At 41.3% G+C, this 17,032-nt stretch overlaps 1 protein-coding gene and 3 non-coding genes across 10 annotated transcripts in view; all 4 read left to right on the forward strand.

The window, feature by feature from the left end:
- pum1 (pumilio RNA-binding family member 1) overlaps positions 1 to 17,032 on the forward strand; it is an 84,825-nt gene that overhangs the window by 46,027 nt on the left and 21,766 nt on the right. For 6 of the 7 annotated variants that reach the window (XM_055656511.1, XM_055656514.1, XM_055656512.1 and 3 more), the window contains 5 exons: positions 5,240 to 5,333; positions 7,110 to 7,229; positions 9,921 to 10,066; positions 12,957 to 13,095; positions 15,537 to 15,680. In XM_055656511.1, the coding sequence (XP_055512486.1) occupies positions 5,240 to 5,333; positions 7,110 to 7,229; positions 9,921 to 10,066; positions 12,957 to 13,095; positions 15,537 to 15,680 (643 nt within the window). The remainder of the gene's footprint in view (positions 1 to 5,239; positions 5,334 to 7,109; positions 7,230 to 9,920; positions 10,067 to 12,956; positions 13,096 to 15,536; positions 15,681 to 17,032) is intronic. The other variant, XM_055656513.1, reaches the window with a different exon arrangement.
- LOC129709993 (small nucleolar RNA SNORD103/SNORD85) lies at positions 8,789 to 8,866 on the forward strand. The gene has a single exon (XR_008725621.1). It is a non-coding gene; the product is annotated as a small nucleolar RNA SNORD103/SNORD85 (small nucleolar RNA).
- LOC129709994 (small nucleolar RNA SNORD103/SNORD85) lies at positions 10,705 to 10,782 on the forward strand. The gene has a single exon (XR_008725622.1). It is a non-coding gene; the product is annotated as a small nucleolar RNA SNORD103/SNORD85 (small nucleolar RNA).
- LOC129709992 (small nucleolar RNA SNORD103/SNORD85) lies at positions 13,650 to 13,730 on the forward strand. The gene has a single exon (XR_008725620.1). It is a non-coding gene; the product is annotated as a small nucleolar RNA SNORD103/SNORD85 (small nucleolar RNA).

Raw genomic sequence — 17,032 nt, forward strand, 5'->3', positions numbered from 1 at the left:
GGTAGAAACTGAGGTTTTCTGCTGTATTGGGTTTAGGCTAGTGTGTGGAGAAATATTTTTACATTGAAATCGAAGCCAAGAGGTAAAGTCATAAACTTGTACAATAAGGAAACAAGTCTGTCAGTCCAACACGTCCATGTCGACTAAGTTACCGAACTGAGCGGGTCCCACTTCACCGAGCGGGCCCCACTTGATTACACCTGGTCCATATCCCTCCAAACCTCTCCTGTCCAACTCGACCACTGCCTCTGGCAGCTCGCTCCGTGTTAGCCTTTGGAAAAAGCTACTCCTTCAGTCCTCCTTAAATCTTTCTCCTCCAATGTTCAACCTCTTGCGTTTTAGTTTTAGACAATCCTACCCCTGAGGAAAAGTCTATAGTTATTCACCTTATCTATGTCCCTCATGATTTTATAAATCTTAAGGCAATATGTTTGGGATGCAGTGAGGAACTGGTGGAGAGGTTGTGTGCCAGCCTGAAGCTGTTTAGCCGTCCATGGTAGCCATCCATGGTACAATTGTATGTCAAATTCCTTGCACTGTCCAAACAGTCTGTTTGTTCAAGCAGGCATGTGAGCTTGTTCTTCTGCTGTGGTTTGTATTGCCGCCAAGCCTGATGGTCTTGTCCCAATGTTGGCATTCAGACATGTCAGGAGGATAGAAATAGTGAGTGCATACCAGCTGCTGTTAGCCACCACCTCGTAATTAGTTATAGGCTCTCAAGTGATGTCTGTGCTTTAGTCAGATGAATATAGTGCAGAGGCAGACCCTTTGACCCACTGAGTGCCTTGGCGATCAACCACCCATTAAAGATTAGTTACTCAATTCAAAACTAGAGTTTAATTCATCACCATCCAAACTAAGGCTTTATATTCAGTTGGCTATTGGCGCATGGTAAAGAGTGATATCCCACATCTTTTCTTTAGAAATTGTAAGTTTTATATTGTTCTAACCTGCTTTACAAATTTTTTAAGTCTGCAAAGCAATAAACTTCATGAATCCAGATTCATGCACTAAAGGCAAGACAGGCAGCCTCATGTCCCCACAGTTTAAAAACCTCCTGCAACACCTTAAATACAAACACTGAATTAACCAAACAGATGGATGTATTCTCAATTACTCAGAGACATGCAGGTTTGTAGGTTAATTGGCTTCTGTAAACATTTCCCTTGTCTGTAGGCTAGAACTAGTGTGCAGGTAATCGCTGGTTGGCATGGATTTCATGGGCCGAAAGGGGCCTCTTTCCATGCTGTATCTGTAAACTAAACTTAAAAATCAAAATTTCCATGCTGAATTTTCCAGAAACCTAAGGAAGGATTACTGATTGCAGCGTTGGTAAAACTTAAATATTTGAGAATTATAATATATGAATATTTTAAATGGGTTCTAATGATGCATTCATCTGTATCCACCAAGGAGAAGGCTATGGAGGATGGTGAGAGCAGGGAGGGGTGTGTTGTTCTAGATTATCTCACTAAGAAGATGGCGTATTGGATGTATTGTAACATGCGATGGATAAATCTTCGAAGCTAGATTAGATCTATCCCAGGATTATTGTGGGAAGCAAGCGAGCGGAATACTGGAGATTTGTCAGCTATTTGCTACAAGTGAGGTATCGGAAGGCTGGATAAGCCAAATTCGGTTTAGGCCAGTGATAGGGAAATTATTGGCGAAAATTAGTTTAGAAAAACTGTGACTGGGGATAGTTTCCTTTGCCTGGAGGAAATCTTGCCTCACTGGGTTGAAACTAAGGAAAATAACTAAGAAAATTGATATGGGCATACATTGCCCTCCATAATGTTTGGGACAAAGACCCATCATTTATTTATTTGCCTCTGAACTCCACAATTTGAGATTGTAATGGGAAAAAAATCACATGTGGTTAAAGTGCACATTGTCAGATTTTATTTAATGGCCATTTTTATACATTTTGGTTTCACCATGTAGAAATTACAGCTGTATTTATACATAGGTCCCGCCCATTTCAGGGCACCATAATGTTTGGGACACATGGCTTCACGGGCGGTTGTAATTGCACGGATGTGTTTAATTGCCTCCTTAATACAGGTATAAGAGAGCTCTCAGCACCTCGTCTTTCCTCCATTCTTTCCATCACATTTGGAAACTTTTATTGTTGTTTATCAACATGAGGACCAAAGTTGTGCCAATGAAAGTCATAGAAGCCATTATGAGACTGAGAAACAAGAATAAAACGTAGAGACATCAGCCAAACCTTAGGCTTATCCAAAATCAACAGTTTGGAACATCATTAAGAAGAAAGACAGCACTGGTAAGCTTACTAATCGCAAAGCCGGCAGGCCAAGGAAAACCTCCACAGCTGATGACAGAAGAATTCTCTCTATAGTAAAGGAAAATCCCCAAACACTTGTCCGACAGATCAGAAACACTCTTCAGGAGTGTGGATTTGTCGATGACCACTGTCTGCAGAAGACTTCATGAACACAAATACAAGAAATTGCAAGAAACAAACCACTGGTTAGCTACAAAAATAGGATGGGCAGGTTACAATTTGCCAAGAAGTTTTTAAAAGAACAATCACAGTTCTGGAAAAAGTTCTTGTGGACAGATGAGACGAAGATCAACTTATGTCAGAATGATGGCAAGACCAAAGTATGGAGGAGAGAAGGAACTGCCCAAGATCCAAAGCACACCACCTCATCTGTGAAACACGGTGGTGGGGGTATTATGGCCTGGGCATGTTTGGCTGCTGAAGGTACTGGCTCACTTATCTTCATTGATGATACAACTGCTGACGGTAGTAGCATAATGAATTCTGATGTGTATCGACACATCCTATTTGTTCAAGTTCAAACAAATGCCTTAAAACCCATTGGCCGGCAGTTCATTCTACAGCAAGACAATGATCCCAATCATACTGCTAAAGCAGCAAAGGAGTTTTTCCAAAGCTAGAAAATGGTAAATTCTTGAGTGGCCAAATCAATCACCCGATCTGAAACCAATTGAGCATGCCTTTTATATGCTGAAGAGAAAACTGAAGGGGACTAGCCCCCAAAGCAAGCACATGCTAAAGATGGCTGCAATACAGTCCTGGCAGAGCATCACCAGAGAAGACTCCCAGCAACTGGTGATGTCCATGAATTGCAGACTTCAAGTAGCCATTGCATGCAAAGGCTGTGCAACAAAATACTAACATAACTACTTTAATTTACATGACATTGCTGTGTCCCAAACGTTATGGCGCCCTGAAATGGGGGACTATAAACTCTGCTGTAATTTCTACATGGTGAAACCAAAATGTATAAAAAGGCCTTTATTAAAATCTGACAATGTGCACTTTAACCACATGTGATATTTTCTATTACAATCTCAAATTGTGTAGTACACGGGCAAATAAATAAAATGATGGGTCTTTGTCCCAAACACTATGAAGAGCACTGTAGTTGCCCACCTGTAGTTAGACTTGACAAGATCCCACATGGTTGGTTGGTCCAGAAAGCACATGAGTTTCCTAACTGGATCCAAAAATTAGCTTGGTGAAAGGAGGCAGAGGTTTGTGGTGGAAGTTTGCTTTTTCTGATTGAAAGACTGCGACCAGTGGTGTACAAAAGGAATGAATGGGGTTAAATGTGTTTTGATTAGTAACTTTGTGGATGCCACAAAAATTGGTGTCTTGGGAGCGAGTAGTATTGTCTGATCCCATAGTGGGATGTAGTTCAGATGGAAAGTTGGCTGGTGCACCTGAGGGTGGAATGTAACACTGAGAATTGTAAGGCAATGCATTTTGGAAAGCCCCCGAATGAAGGGACACTTAGTAAATGTCGACGTACAGGGACGCTTTGGGTTTATGCATAGTTTTAATATAGTACATAGTGGCAACATGGGTAGATAAGCTGGCAAAGAAGATGTGCAACTCCCTTGAATATGTTAGTTGGAACAAAGAATATCAAAGTAGGGAATTAATTTTGTGACTTTGCAAAACGCTGGATAGGTGCGTGAGGAGTATTGTGTGCAGTTCTGGTCACCCCATGATAGGAAGAACGTTGCTTGGATTGGAGAACTTCAATTATGGGGAGAGATTGGATAACTGGATTCGTGTTGATGAGCAAAACTGGTGGCATGGAGGTGGTAGACCAAAGGGTCAGCTTCTGTATCAAATGGCTCTGGCTCAAAATCATAGTTACTGTGAACCTTAAAACTGTGGATCTGAAAGTAATTAATGAGGCTAAGTACATGTTAACCAAAGTTAAAGGGTTTCAAGTGAATTTGATGAATGTACTTTGTTGACTAAATTAATTTCCGGTAAACATTTGGAGGATCTATTGTTACTATGGTAGTTTAATTAAAGAAAAAATAAAGCCAAAAGAAGCAGTAAAACTCCTCAAACGGGAATATAAAGGGAGATTGATCAGTGAAAATCCTTGTTGCTTTTGTCCCTGGGGTTGGGGTGGATAACATATGGCATCGAGAAACCGCCTGAGGATAATTTCAAGTTTACTCTCTCCATGGACTTGGGTGATCTTGTGTCATTGTGACTGGGGAACAGGGTTATTGCTTCAAAGGTAGACACAAATTGCTGGAGCAACTCAGCAGGATAGGCAGCATCTCTGGAGAGAAGGAATGGGTGATGTTTCGGGTCGAAACCCTTCTTCAGACTGATTTTTGTTCCCATGCATAACAAGACTTACCAGATTCCCATTACTCCTGTACCCCTGGTGAAAAGTTGCTATTTTAACAGTACGTTTTGTGGCAAACCTTTCAGAAGAGGGCATCTTCAAGCTGACTACCCTGCTTTTGGAACCCATTTAGGTTTCCCCAGTTTCTTATCGAGGGTTAGTTTTTCACGTTTTTAGGATGGCACGGTGCTGTAGCGGTAGAGTTACTGCCTTACAGCGCCAGAGACCCGGGTTCAATCCTGACTACGGGAGCTTGTCTGTACGGAGTTTGTACGTTCTCCCTGTGATCTGCGTGGGTTTTCTCTGAGATCTTCGGTTTCCCCCCACATTCCAAAGACGTACGGGTTTGTAGCCTAATTGACTTGGTATAAATGTAAAATTGTCCCTGGTGTGTTTGTAGGGTAATGCTAATAATGGGTGAGGATCGCTGGTCCGTGCAGACTTGGTGGGCCAAAGGGCCTCTTTTCGTGCTGTATCTCTAAACTAAACTAAATCAGCAACATAGAAAATTTGTGGACAAAGCAGCAGCTAAACTGGTATTGGCATAAAAGTCTTGCATCGGAGTAAAATTCGTTCATTCTGTTTAGCTTTTCCAGAGACAGAACGCGTTGACGGTTCAGCAGCTGACAGCTGCACAACAGCAACAGTATGCACTTGCAGCCGCTCAACAACCTCACATAGGTAAGTCCTGTGCTAGGGAGGCTTGTTATTGAACCCGTCTCTGTATGTTTTGTGCACCTCGCTGAAAATCACAGATTTTTCTTCACATAATTCTCACGACTGTGCTAAATGTGAAGCACTTGACCTGAAGATATGATGGCAGACGGAATAAATTTCCAACTTTTTAAAGGAGTGCTTAACCTTGTTGGTAATTGTATGCAATTGGCAATTTAATGTATGGGCTTGAGAAGGGTTGACAGTAAACTGGAGGAAGTGTTTATTGGCTCAGATGACATGTAATGTTTCTTGGTAACCAAATTTAATTGGGATCTAGACTTCATTAATGTTACTTCATTGGCTTCTGGGTCCACTGGGTATCCATAGAGATTTTGGCATATGATGCTCAAGGCAGTGACGAATGCAATGCATTTGGTTGGCTGGGTAAGTGAATTGTTGAATTTAAAATCTGCCTGTAACGTTTTGCTAGATACACGTTGAAACCGATACATTCACTATATTCCAACTATGATTACTATGTTTAATTAGTCTGGTAAATGGTTTGAGAGGAAAATGGCTCCAGATACATAATTGTTGCCTCACTGTCAAGGTTGGCCTCTGAAACATAACTGTTGCCTCGCTCAGTTGCGGTTGCAGCTTTTCCCTTTGAAGAATTTTCAGAATTAAATCATGTCGCCACTGTCAATTAGTTGTGTTACAGTCCTTGAAAATGTGATTTAATCTCCCCGCTGTAGTACTGGGCAGTGGGAGGGAACTGGTGATGTTGTAGTGCTGTGGTGCTTTATTAAATAGTTTTATACAACTTAATGGATTTCAAAAAAAATCAGGGTCAGTGGGAGAAACCTTGAGTTTCTTGTCCAGTATTTTATGTGCACAAGAAGCAATAGAAAGCATTTTGTGAATTTTGAGAGTATGCTTCAAAAAAGACAAGTGTGAAACCACTTAACCTCTGCACTAAGATTATAAAGTCCTTTATGTTGTCAGTGAAGCATTGCAATCAATGTAAGCAATGGGAAGTGGCGACACACATGGATCTCTACTATAAAGCATTCTGCGTTGAGGACATTTTGTGCAGATATGTGAGCTGGTTGGGTTGGGGTTATTAAGGGCTTATCAGTGTTTGCAAGCTCACTGCAAAGAGTGGCTCTTCAGACTGACTTGCAGCACTTGATGCATTTATCAACTGAAGCAGCAGAAACTGAATTATCCTGTTACATTTTTGTCATTATTGGTTGTAATACACTTTGTATCTAATAAGAATCGTGGAATTATAGCTGATTGCACATGCCATCACAGCTGCTGTTAAGCAAATGAAAAACAACGTAATTGCCATTAGAAGTAATACATTTAAGTAATACTCAACCATGATTAACTTGTGTTGGGTGGGTATGTACCATGTTGGTAATTTTAACCAGTTTTCTTTTTGCTACATTTTATGTATTTGCTAAAATTTGACCCTGAGTTTTTATGCAACTGTTTTTTAAAGTAACATTTTTTTATGCTTGTGAATATAAACCTTCAACAGAATACCATCATTTACTGACGAGGTCTTTGTTGTATCGTTACTTAACACTGGTGTCGTCTAATTCTTTGTATTCTAAAGGCCCTTGATTTGTGGTTGAAATTCATCAGTATTAACTTGTATTAAAAGTCCATGTAATTTACTGAATAATCACAAATCAGAAATGAAGGTATTAATGAATAGGCACAATTGATGTTTTAAACTAGATTGAGATGTGATTCCACGTGGTTTATGTGTTTCGTTCCGATGTTTCACAGGTATGTTTTCAGCCGGCCTTGCTCCAGCGACCTTTGTTCCCAATCCATACATCATTAGTGCTGCCCCACCAGGTACAGACCCCTACACTGCAGGGCTTGCTGCGGCTGCAACTCTGGCAGGTAAACCTCACTCATTTCAGTGATCGGAATGAAGAGAATTAATAGCACTGCTTGAATATTTGTTCCCCTACCATAGAAGGCAAGGGCAAGGAATTAGTGCATGAGGAAGAAAGAAATTCCATCTTAAAATCATTCTTCTGGGTGGAGAAAGCAAGAGGGAGCTGTGTGAATGGCCTTATCTCATTTGGGAACCAGTTATCTTGTTTACAGTTAGTTTTTTCTTGACATTTGATTCCTATCCATTTAAAAGTCCAAGCCACACATTGTAGGGTGTTTAGGGTAGGGGGTCATTTTGTAATCATTCTGCAAATGGAATAGTTGGTGATTGAGCAGTGAATTCATAGCAAATGATGGGAGGGAGGAGAGAACATTCAAACACATGTGGTTTTGACAACAAAGCAAGTTGTTTGAGACCTGCCATAAGAAGCATTCATGCCTGGAATAATAATTTTGACCCATATCGTGGATTTATTTTCCATGTTTGGGTTTATGTTTTCAATGGGGTTGCTCTTATGATTCCTCAATAGTTCCTCGATCAAATCCTTCATTAAGATTGAATGAAGGAGAATTAGTTCAACTTGCCTTTTCTCAGTCAGCAATTGCTTTAATCTGGTTTATGACAGGTTATGAAAGGAAGGGTATATATTCCCAGTCCCCTAAAAGCACTTAGAGAAATCCAGCATTAGATTAGTTGCATGATCTAGGAATTGTAACCCAGTAATTCTTAAAAGAAGAGAGAAATGTTCAGCGACTTGTCAGCAGTGTTCTTGAGTCTTTCTTTGTATTTCATATCTATTTGTATGTTAATATATCAGCTGTATTTAAAAGTTGGTTTTCGGGCTCTTTTTTTGAATAGGGGCACCAAAGAAATTTTGCATCCCCAACTCTGAGCACATTGAATGCTTTTGTTTGTGGTAAACGTTAAAATTGTTCTTTCTGTCTTCAGCTCAGAAAATATTAGAATTGTGGTCATTTTACTGCTCTGTACCTTTCAAAAGATGCATTGAACAGGAGAGTTGATTTCACAGAAGCATAGTTAATACTGTTTTAAAAAAAAAAAAAACCCCAAAAAAAACACTAATTCAATGACGTTTTTGGATTGTTCGATTTACTGCCTCGTTCATTGTGTGTGGCTTTTGGGTCTGAAAAATTCCCTTCGGCAAGAAGGATGCTTCCCAAAAGTGATTTAACCTGAGGCCTTCAGGGATGATGTACAACCACTGTGTATTTTAACACAATGACAGGATGTGCCCCTATTCTGTTTGTTGTATTTGTGACAAACTTGAACTACTGATGTCCTTTTCAACAGGTTTTGTGGTATGAATTTCTAAGGCCTCATCCAGCCAAAACACCCAAGTTTCAAATGTAGCAAAATCAGATTCACAGGCACAAAATTTGTTCCAAGTAAATCAACCAGAGAAGGGTCTCGACCCGAAACGTCACCCATTCCTTCTCTCCAGAGATGCTGCCTGTCCCGCTGAGTTACCCCAGAATTTTGTGTATCTTTGAAAACAACCAGAGCATTTGGTTTTCCCCCCAGAAAAGTGTAAGGGTGTTAGTCTGGCGATGATGACAAACTTGCCCTCACTGAGAACAGTGTTCAATAATGAAAACTCTGTACTCGAACCTGAGCCAGACTAACTATCTTGCTGATAAAGCCTTGAATCCATTATTATTACCCTTGTTAATACTTCATTAGAACTTTTCTCTTTGTTGGAGATGAGGTAGAAGTGGATGGGAGTTATTTGGAGGGAAGGGGAGATAGAATCAATCAGCATTTCAAAAATTTGGGAACGGAAAATGCTTTTTATAGACACTGGAAACTTGTTAGTTTATTTAATTTAAATTTATGTAACTTGATCCTATTCAGGGATTTCCTTATTCAATTTCAGTCCTCTTTAAAAAGCCTGTAAATGCCTCGAATTCTGTAATTTAACTGCAAAATACTCAGTGGTTGACAAAGACACGAGAGATGACATGTACTAGAATCCTGGGCAAACAATGCTGGAGGAATCTAGCAGAGCCGGCAGCATCTGGGGAGGAAATAGACGGGTGGCATTTTGGGCAGAGACCCTTCCAACTGATTTTAGACCAGTCTGAAGAAGGATGTCGATCTGTTGCCTGTCCATTCCCGCCCCTACTTTCAATGGTTAATGTAGGTTAACAGCATGTAGCAGGGCTAGTAGCGTTTGGTTTCGCACCATGGGATGAAAAGGCGCAACATGATTGTCAAAGCAAGGTTGCTTTCTTCAGTAAGTAATTAACTAGAAGGCTTTTTCACATTACACAACGGATCACCTTAAAGAGAATTTAATTCATACTTGTGAATTGTGTCTATGATAACTTTGCTGGTGTAAATTATGATGCAGTATTGACTTTTAGAAACATGTCCTAATGTACAAAGTTCCCCTGATGTAATCCTATATCTGGCTTCAGCAAGAGGCTGCAACTCTAACTAAACGTATTTGTGGTTTGAGTAAAACTTTGGCACAGATGCTATGTTTTGAGGGGGGGGGGGGGGGGAAAGAACATACAGACATGAAAGCTAACTCTGAGCGTATAATTTCTAGCAAGCCTATTGTATAAATGCATTGGCTGAAATGTTTAAAGCGGGTTTGTGATATTTTTCACTCAATTTAATGCAAATGTAAATGTTCAACCTGGTCATTGAGTGCCTGTTTCTTGTATTAGGCCCTACAGTGGTTCCACCACAGTACTACGGTGTTCCATGGGGTGTTTACCCAGCGAATCTCTTCCAGCAGCAAGCTGCAGCAGCTGCTGCTAACAACTCAGCAAACCAACAGGCTGCATCACAGGCACAGCAGGGGCAGCAACAGGCAAGTCACTCATTTACTTCCTAGCTTGTTGTAAGAAAACATGAACAGCAAACTGGGGAAATAGAGCGGCTTTTGTCCAGCTTTAGAATCTCTCACAATAATACCCCCTTCAAGTTGTGTTATTTTGCTTTCAAATGACATTGATCAGATCAGATGCAAGGGAAAAACAGCTATGCAGTTACTGGAGAGCAATTGCTGAGATTTTTAAAACTAATGTACAACTTCTGTCTGATCAGAAAAGTATCTAAACCATGGAGCTGCAGTGCTAGTTTATAAACGTCAGTCTGACAATGGTGCATGAGAAGCAAGTATTCATTTATAAGCAGTCTGACAATGGTGCATGAGAAGCAAGTATTCATTTATAAACTACTGATGTCCTTTTCAACAGGTTTTGTGGTATGAATTTCTAAGGCCTCATCCAGCCAAAACACCCAAGTTTCAAATGTAGCAAAATCAGATTCACAGGCACAAAATTTGTTCCAAGTAAATTAACCAGAGAAGGGTCTCGACCCGAAACGTCACCCATTCCTTCTCTCCAGAGATGCTGCCTGTCCCGCTGAGTTACCCCAGAATTTTGTGTATCTTTGAAAACAACCAGAGCATTTGGTTTTCCCCCCAGAAAAGTGTAAGGGTGTTAGTCTGGCGATGATGACAAACTTGCCCTCACTGAGAACAGTGTTCAATAATGAAAACTCTGTACTCGAACCTGAGCCAGACTAACTATCTTGCTGATAAAGCCTTGAATCCATTATTATTACCCTTTTATTATTACCCTATTATTACCATTATTATTACCCCCCCCCCCCCCGATCAGTCTGAAGAAGGGTTTCGGCCCGAAACGTTGCCTATTTCCTTCGCTCCATAGATGCTGCTGCACCCGCTGAGTTTCTCCAGCTTTTCTGTGTAACCTTCGATTCTCCAGCATCTGCAGTTCCCTCTTAAACACTTCATTTATAAGCATTTTGGTTCCTTATTCAAAGACCTGACCCTGACTTTAATACATCAGTGCTGCAAAGGAATCTACTGGGTGGTGACCCTGGAATTATTTTAGATGTCTATTTGTTTCCCCATGGCGTTCTTCCTTCTTCTAGAATAGCTGCGGCTTCTGAACAAACTCACCAGTTTGGTCATTATCCTTAAGTGAACGGCTGTGTTTCACCTTGCAAGCTCTAGTCAATGAAAGCCAAACTTGTCCTTGTTCCAGTGCATCAGTTCGTGCCAGGCACGTGGGAATGCAAGAAATAGCAGTACGAGTAAGACTTTTAACTTGTTGCACCTCCTTCACCTTTCACTAAGTTCATGGCTGACATTTTGCTTCATTGCCACTCCTGCGTTAATGCTAATAGCCTAAAATCCCTTAATACCTATTTTTCTTGGAACATGCTCAAATCTGAACCTCCACATACCTCTTGGGTAGTCATTCATCAACACCTGTGTAAAGGGATTTCTTCTCAGCTGAATGGCCAACCTCTTACTTTGAGACTCCCAATCCCAGGTTCTAGATATGGCAGCCAAGGTAAACTTGATTTCCACATCTACCCTGACAAACCTTTTCTAAGTAATACAAATTTCAATGAGGGTGCCTTCCATTCTTGTAAACTTGATGTTTTGCCTGACCTGCATGTCCTTTCCCAAATCTTATTTAAACTTTCACGTGCAACCTCCAAGTTTCGGATCTAGAAATGAAGGACCTACAAGTCGGGGTGGGCTATGAATTAAAGGGGGATGTAAAGGTTTAGTCATCGCCATATGCTCTTCCTCCCCACTGGCTTTAGAGATGCTGTTGAAATAGGCTGGATGAATAATTGCATTGCACTTTGTAGATGGTACATAATGTGTGCAGGTGGTTGAGAGAATTAATGTTCAGTCTGAGGTGCAAATCATGCAGTTAATTTTCCTAAGTCGTTGGATTCAGGCAGGTAGGCAACATTCCAACACAATCCCGACATATGCTTGTAGATTATATAAAGACCCTTGTGTGTCAGGAATGTGGCCCATTGCTGGATATTCAGAAGTACACCTGCGTCCATAGCCACAATATTTAAGTCTCTAACCAGTGGTGACCCCAAAATGTTATGGGTCGAGAAATTGGCAATGTCAATGAATGTCCAGGGTTATGGTGAGCAATCGACAGTGTACAGATACATGATAAAGGCAATAATGTTTATTGCGAGGTGTAATGGCAAATTTGCAATTCATCTAGTGTCCACGTTCCTTTGCCATTCCTACACGGGTAAGTAGGAATGATCTTACGTTGACCAAAAAGAACAGATCTTCTGTCGTTATTGGTTCTTTATTGAAGTAGATGTACAAACAAAGAGATGAACGTACCAGGTTCTCCTTATTGTGCATACAAGTTGTAGCTTTCTGTTCTCCCCGATCTGGTGAGAGCTGTATACTCTCCACCCCTGTGGCTGGTCTGATCACTCCCTGGTCCACTAAGCCCATACGTATACGGCCCTCTGCGCATCTAATGACCGCCCTCAAGTGTCCAAAACAATACTGCAAGATATATCTAGACAAAATAATATAATATGCCAACAGTAGCTTGCCTAAACATAAATGGCTCCTATTTAAAGATAGTCCATATGTCTCCAGTGCAGTAAATAGGTCTTCAATGAGGAAGATAGTAGCTTAGAGCCGCTCTCTAGTCCTGAGAATGGTTCAGTTGCCCAATGCATACTGCCCATACTTGAATATTTTTGCTGTCTGCAGACACTATGCTTTATTTAGTGAATTGTGAATGGATTGAATACTTCTGCAATCCTCAGAGATCATCGTCAATTTCATTTTATGATGTTCTACATCCTATTTTCAGATTTTTATTCAATAAAAATTGTAAATAACAATTTTCATTTGATGATCTAATGATTCCCATCTTTTTATCCAGGTTCTGCGTGCTGGAGCCAATCAACGGCCCCTGACCCCAAATCAGAGTCAACAAGGCCAACAAGCAGATAGCCTGGCAGCAGCTGCTGCTGTCAACTCAGCTTTAGCTTTTAGCCAAGGACTGGCTACCGGAATGCCAGGTAAATCTACAGTTCATTCTGTGCAGCAGAGATGGGCTTTATTTGGGGGTGGTGGTAAAAATGATTTACAAAGAGAGACGCTGGGGAAAAGGTAAACAATTGGCCGTTTCAGTGTGCCAGGCAAAGTTGAATTATGAGGCAAATTATCGGCTATAAATTTCTGACGGATACAAAGCAAATTTTGCTACGTGATTTAAGTTGCAACTGGTCATTTGCAATTTTACACGAGGGAAATCTGTATGTCTATACTTTGAATCGTGCAATTTTTGCTCAACTTGCATAGACCGGTTGGGATTGAGTTCCACGTGCAATGTGTCTGGTTACTGATGGATATGTTATCACAGCTGCAGTGCAGAATCGTAAAGGAAGCGCGGTGCTAATTTATACTCTTCAGTCTACTGAAATCCTCGATCATTACACTGTAAGCTGGAGTCTAGCTCCAGTTGCAAGGCTCAATGTTGTTTAATAAATTTTAAAGACAAGCTTTTCTTTTTAATTGGAATGTTGAAATGCTTATTGGAAGTGCCTTTTATTTTTTTTGTTTTTAAAACATGTCTGGCAATGATGACAAACTTGCCCTCACTGAGAATATTATTCAGTGATGAGAGCTTTTCTTGTACTCGACCTGAGCCAGCCATTGTTTACATTATTACGGACCTAAGCTGTAACTTGCTTAAAACACAGCCAGTTTTTTAATGTTATAATAGTTGCCCGTGTTTTAGTTCGTATTTGTGCACTAATAATGTGTTTTAAGGGAGAGGTGGTTTCCAGATGAGTTGAAAACACAAATTCATTTTGCAATTGCCAAATGTAGCCAATTATAACAAAGTACTTTGTAGACTTAATGTTGTAGGTAGGAACTGCAGATACTGGTTTAAACCGAAGATGCTGGAGTAACTCAGCGGGACAGGCAGCATCTCTGGATAGATGGAATGGGTGACGTTTTGGCTCGAGACCCTTCTTCAGTCTGAAAAGGGGTCTCGACCCGAAACGTCACCTGTTCTTCCTATCCAAAGATGTTGCCTGTCATACTGAGTTACTCCAGCATTTTGTGCCTATCTTACTTTGTAGACTTAATCAAAATAGGAGCAGTGTGTGAGAGATGTTAGAAGCGAGTGGCCAGTAATGTTATATTTTACAGCAGTGTTATATCCTGGGGTAGCTGTGGAGCTTCAAAGTAAGTTAAACGCCGAAAGAAATGAATGCCGGCCGGCCTGGAGGGGAAGGATTGCACTACAGACTAGAATTAATGAAATGCGACACTGGGACAACACCGGATAAGGTGTGAGCGATGGGAGGGGTAATGCGAAGAGAGAGTTTGTACACTATTTAAAGATGCCTACAGCTCCATCCCCCGATTGCACTTCGGTAAACACTTGGTTGCGTTTTTACTCCCTGCTTACAAGCAAAAACTGAAGTGGGAGGATCGGCTCCTCCCCGCGTCTTCGGGACTATCTGGCAGAGGTATTCACAGACATATTCATCACTCCATTCTGAAGTCCCCACGCCCACTATCATCCCAATATCAAAGAAAAGTAAGACTGCTTAGCTTAATGACTACCTTTCACACTGCCTCAGGAAAGCAGCCGACTTAATTAAGGATTTTTCCCACCCTGGCCATTCCTGATCCCTGCTCCTGTCTGACAGATATACAGAAGCTTGAAAGCATGTACCTCCAGACTCGAACAGCTTCTCTATCAAACTTCCAAACTGTCCTCCTGTAAACTAGTATACAGTGCTGATTCTCCAACCTACCTCATTGGACATTGAACCTTTTCTCTGGAACTGGTTTGCTACAATGGTGAGAGTTACCTCCTGCACTCCAATACCTTTCTCTGTTCTACCTTTTGGCTTGATTGTGTTTATGTAGAGTATTTTCTGATTTGATTGGATAGCACACAAACAGAAGCATGACACTATACCTAGGTAATCAACTTGAATCTAAATGTCAGAACTGGGAGCTCGTCTTATGAAGAAGCATTGTCAGAGAACTGGTTAACAAGTGAACGGATTTGGTGGACCTTGGACAAGTTTTGAAGGAATCAACATACACTGTGGTTGGAAGGTGGAAGAAGCTTTGACCGGACAATATTGGGATAATGGAAACAATGATAATTTAGATTAGGACCAGCTAATTCTAGGAATAAGTACAGATGAGAAATGTTTGCAATTTAAAAAGCTGGTTAGCACCCAACAAAAGCTTTTCACTGTACCTCTCTCTGTACATGTGACACTAAACATATTCCTAGATAAGTACATGCTAGGGATGGAAGTTGAGCTTGAGTTGAATAGAATTTTTAATTTTTGAGCTTGAGTTGAATAGAATTTTTTTAATAATCTTTCTGTTGCTCTTCAATCCCCACGCCTAGTCTGTGTTCATTTGAGATTATTGATTTTCAGTGTGTGGTGCTGCATTCTATAATAATCATACCTTATTTCAGGTTATCAAGTCCTTGCTCCAGCAGCTTACTACGACCAGACTGGTGCTCTTGTGGTGAATGCTGGGGCTCGGAATGGCCTGGGAGCTCCTGTTCGCCTGGTTGCTCCAGCACCTGTAATTATAAGTCCATCCGCCGCGCAGGCAGGTAAGGTTGGCTGTATGTGAAGAAGCTGAAAACGTGAATATAACCTGTTAACAAACCTACAATTGTTTGTAAACCTACAATATTCACTGCCTCGTTAAGTTGAACTGTTGGATCATTTCAGATGTTACAATGTTTTTGTCATCTGAACCATGAATTTGAAGATCCTGCAGTATGCAAAAAATAATTACCGTGTTGGGTATTTCTACGGAAGTACTTGCAGTGCCCACCATAATGTTTGGGACAAAGACCCATCATTTATTTATTTGCCTCTGTACTCCACAATTTGAAAAAAATGGAATAGAAAAAAATAAATCACACGTGGTTAAAGTGCACATTGTCAGATTTTAATAAAGACCATTTTTATACATTTTGGTTTCACCATGTAGAAATTACAGCAGCGTTTATACATGCCCCCCCCCCCCCCCCCCCCATTTCAGGGCGCCATAACGTTTGGGACACAGCAAAGTCATGTAAATGAAAGTAGTTATGATTAGTATTTTGTTGTCTTTTGCTGGGTGTCTTCTCTGGTGATGCTCTGCCAGGCCTGTATTACAGCCATCTTCAGCATATGCTTGTTTTGGGGGCCAGTCCCCTTCAATTTTCACTTCAGCATACAAAGGGCATGCTCAATTGGGTTCAGATCGGGTGGTTGACTTGGCCACTCAAGAATTGATCATTTCTTTAGCTTTGAAAAACTCCTTTGTTGCTTTAGCAGTATGTTTGGGATCATCTGCAGTTCCTTCTTAAACACTGTTTGGGATCATTGTCTTGCTGTAGAATGAACCGCCGCCAATGAGTTTTGAGGCATTTGTTTGAACTTGAGCAGATAGGATATGTCTTTCACTTCAGAATTCATCATGCTACTACAAGTGCACAACCTTTTATCCGAAAGCCTTGGGACCAGACACTTGTCGGATTTCGGACATTTTCGGATTTCCGAATGGAAGATTTTTAGCGTAGATTAGGTAGGTAGCACGGGCGGCTTGAAAAGTCTAGAGCGGCTGCCTCCTCCCCGGAGACCGGGGAATCATTGCATAAATGTTAGTCAGTTAGTTTGGAGGGATTTTATGTGGTGGTGGTGGTGGGTGAAGGGGGAAACTTTAATTCTTAGTCCCCTACCTGGTCGGCGACTCCCAACATCGCGGAGCTGGGGGCTCCGTCAGGCCACGGGCGGCGCCGGTTGTAGCTCCGACCCCGGCAACTCTACCCCTGGCTGCGAGGCGCTCCAAATCCAGCGCTGCCCGCGTCCGGACGCCCACAGCCCCAGCTCCGTGAATGTTGGGAGTCGGTGGCCACAGCGCTCCGGAGCTTACCGCACGGTGACCCGGTAAGGCATTGCCCGCTCCCCGCTG

The sequence above is a fragment of the Leucoraja erinacea genome, chromosome 26 (assembly GCF_028641065.1).
Source record: "Leucoraja erinacea ecotype New England chromosome 26, Leri_hhj_1, whole genome shotgun sequence".
Taxonomy (NCBI): Eukaryota; Metazoa; Chordata; class Chondrichthyes; order Rajiformes; family Rajidae; genus Leucoraja; species Leucoraja erinaceus.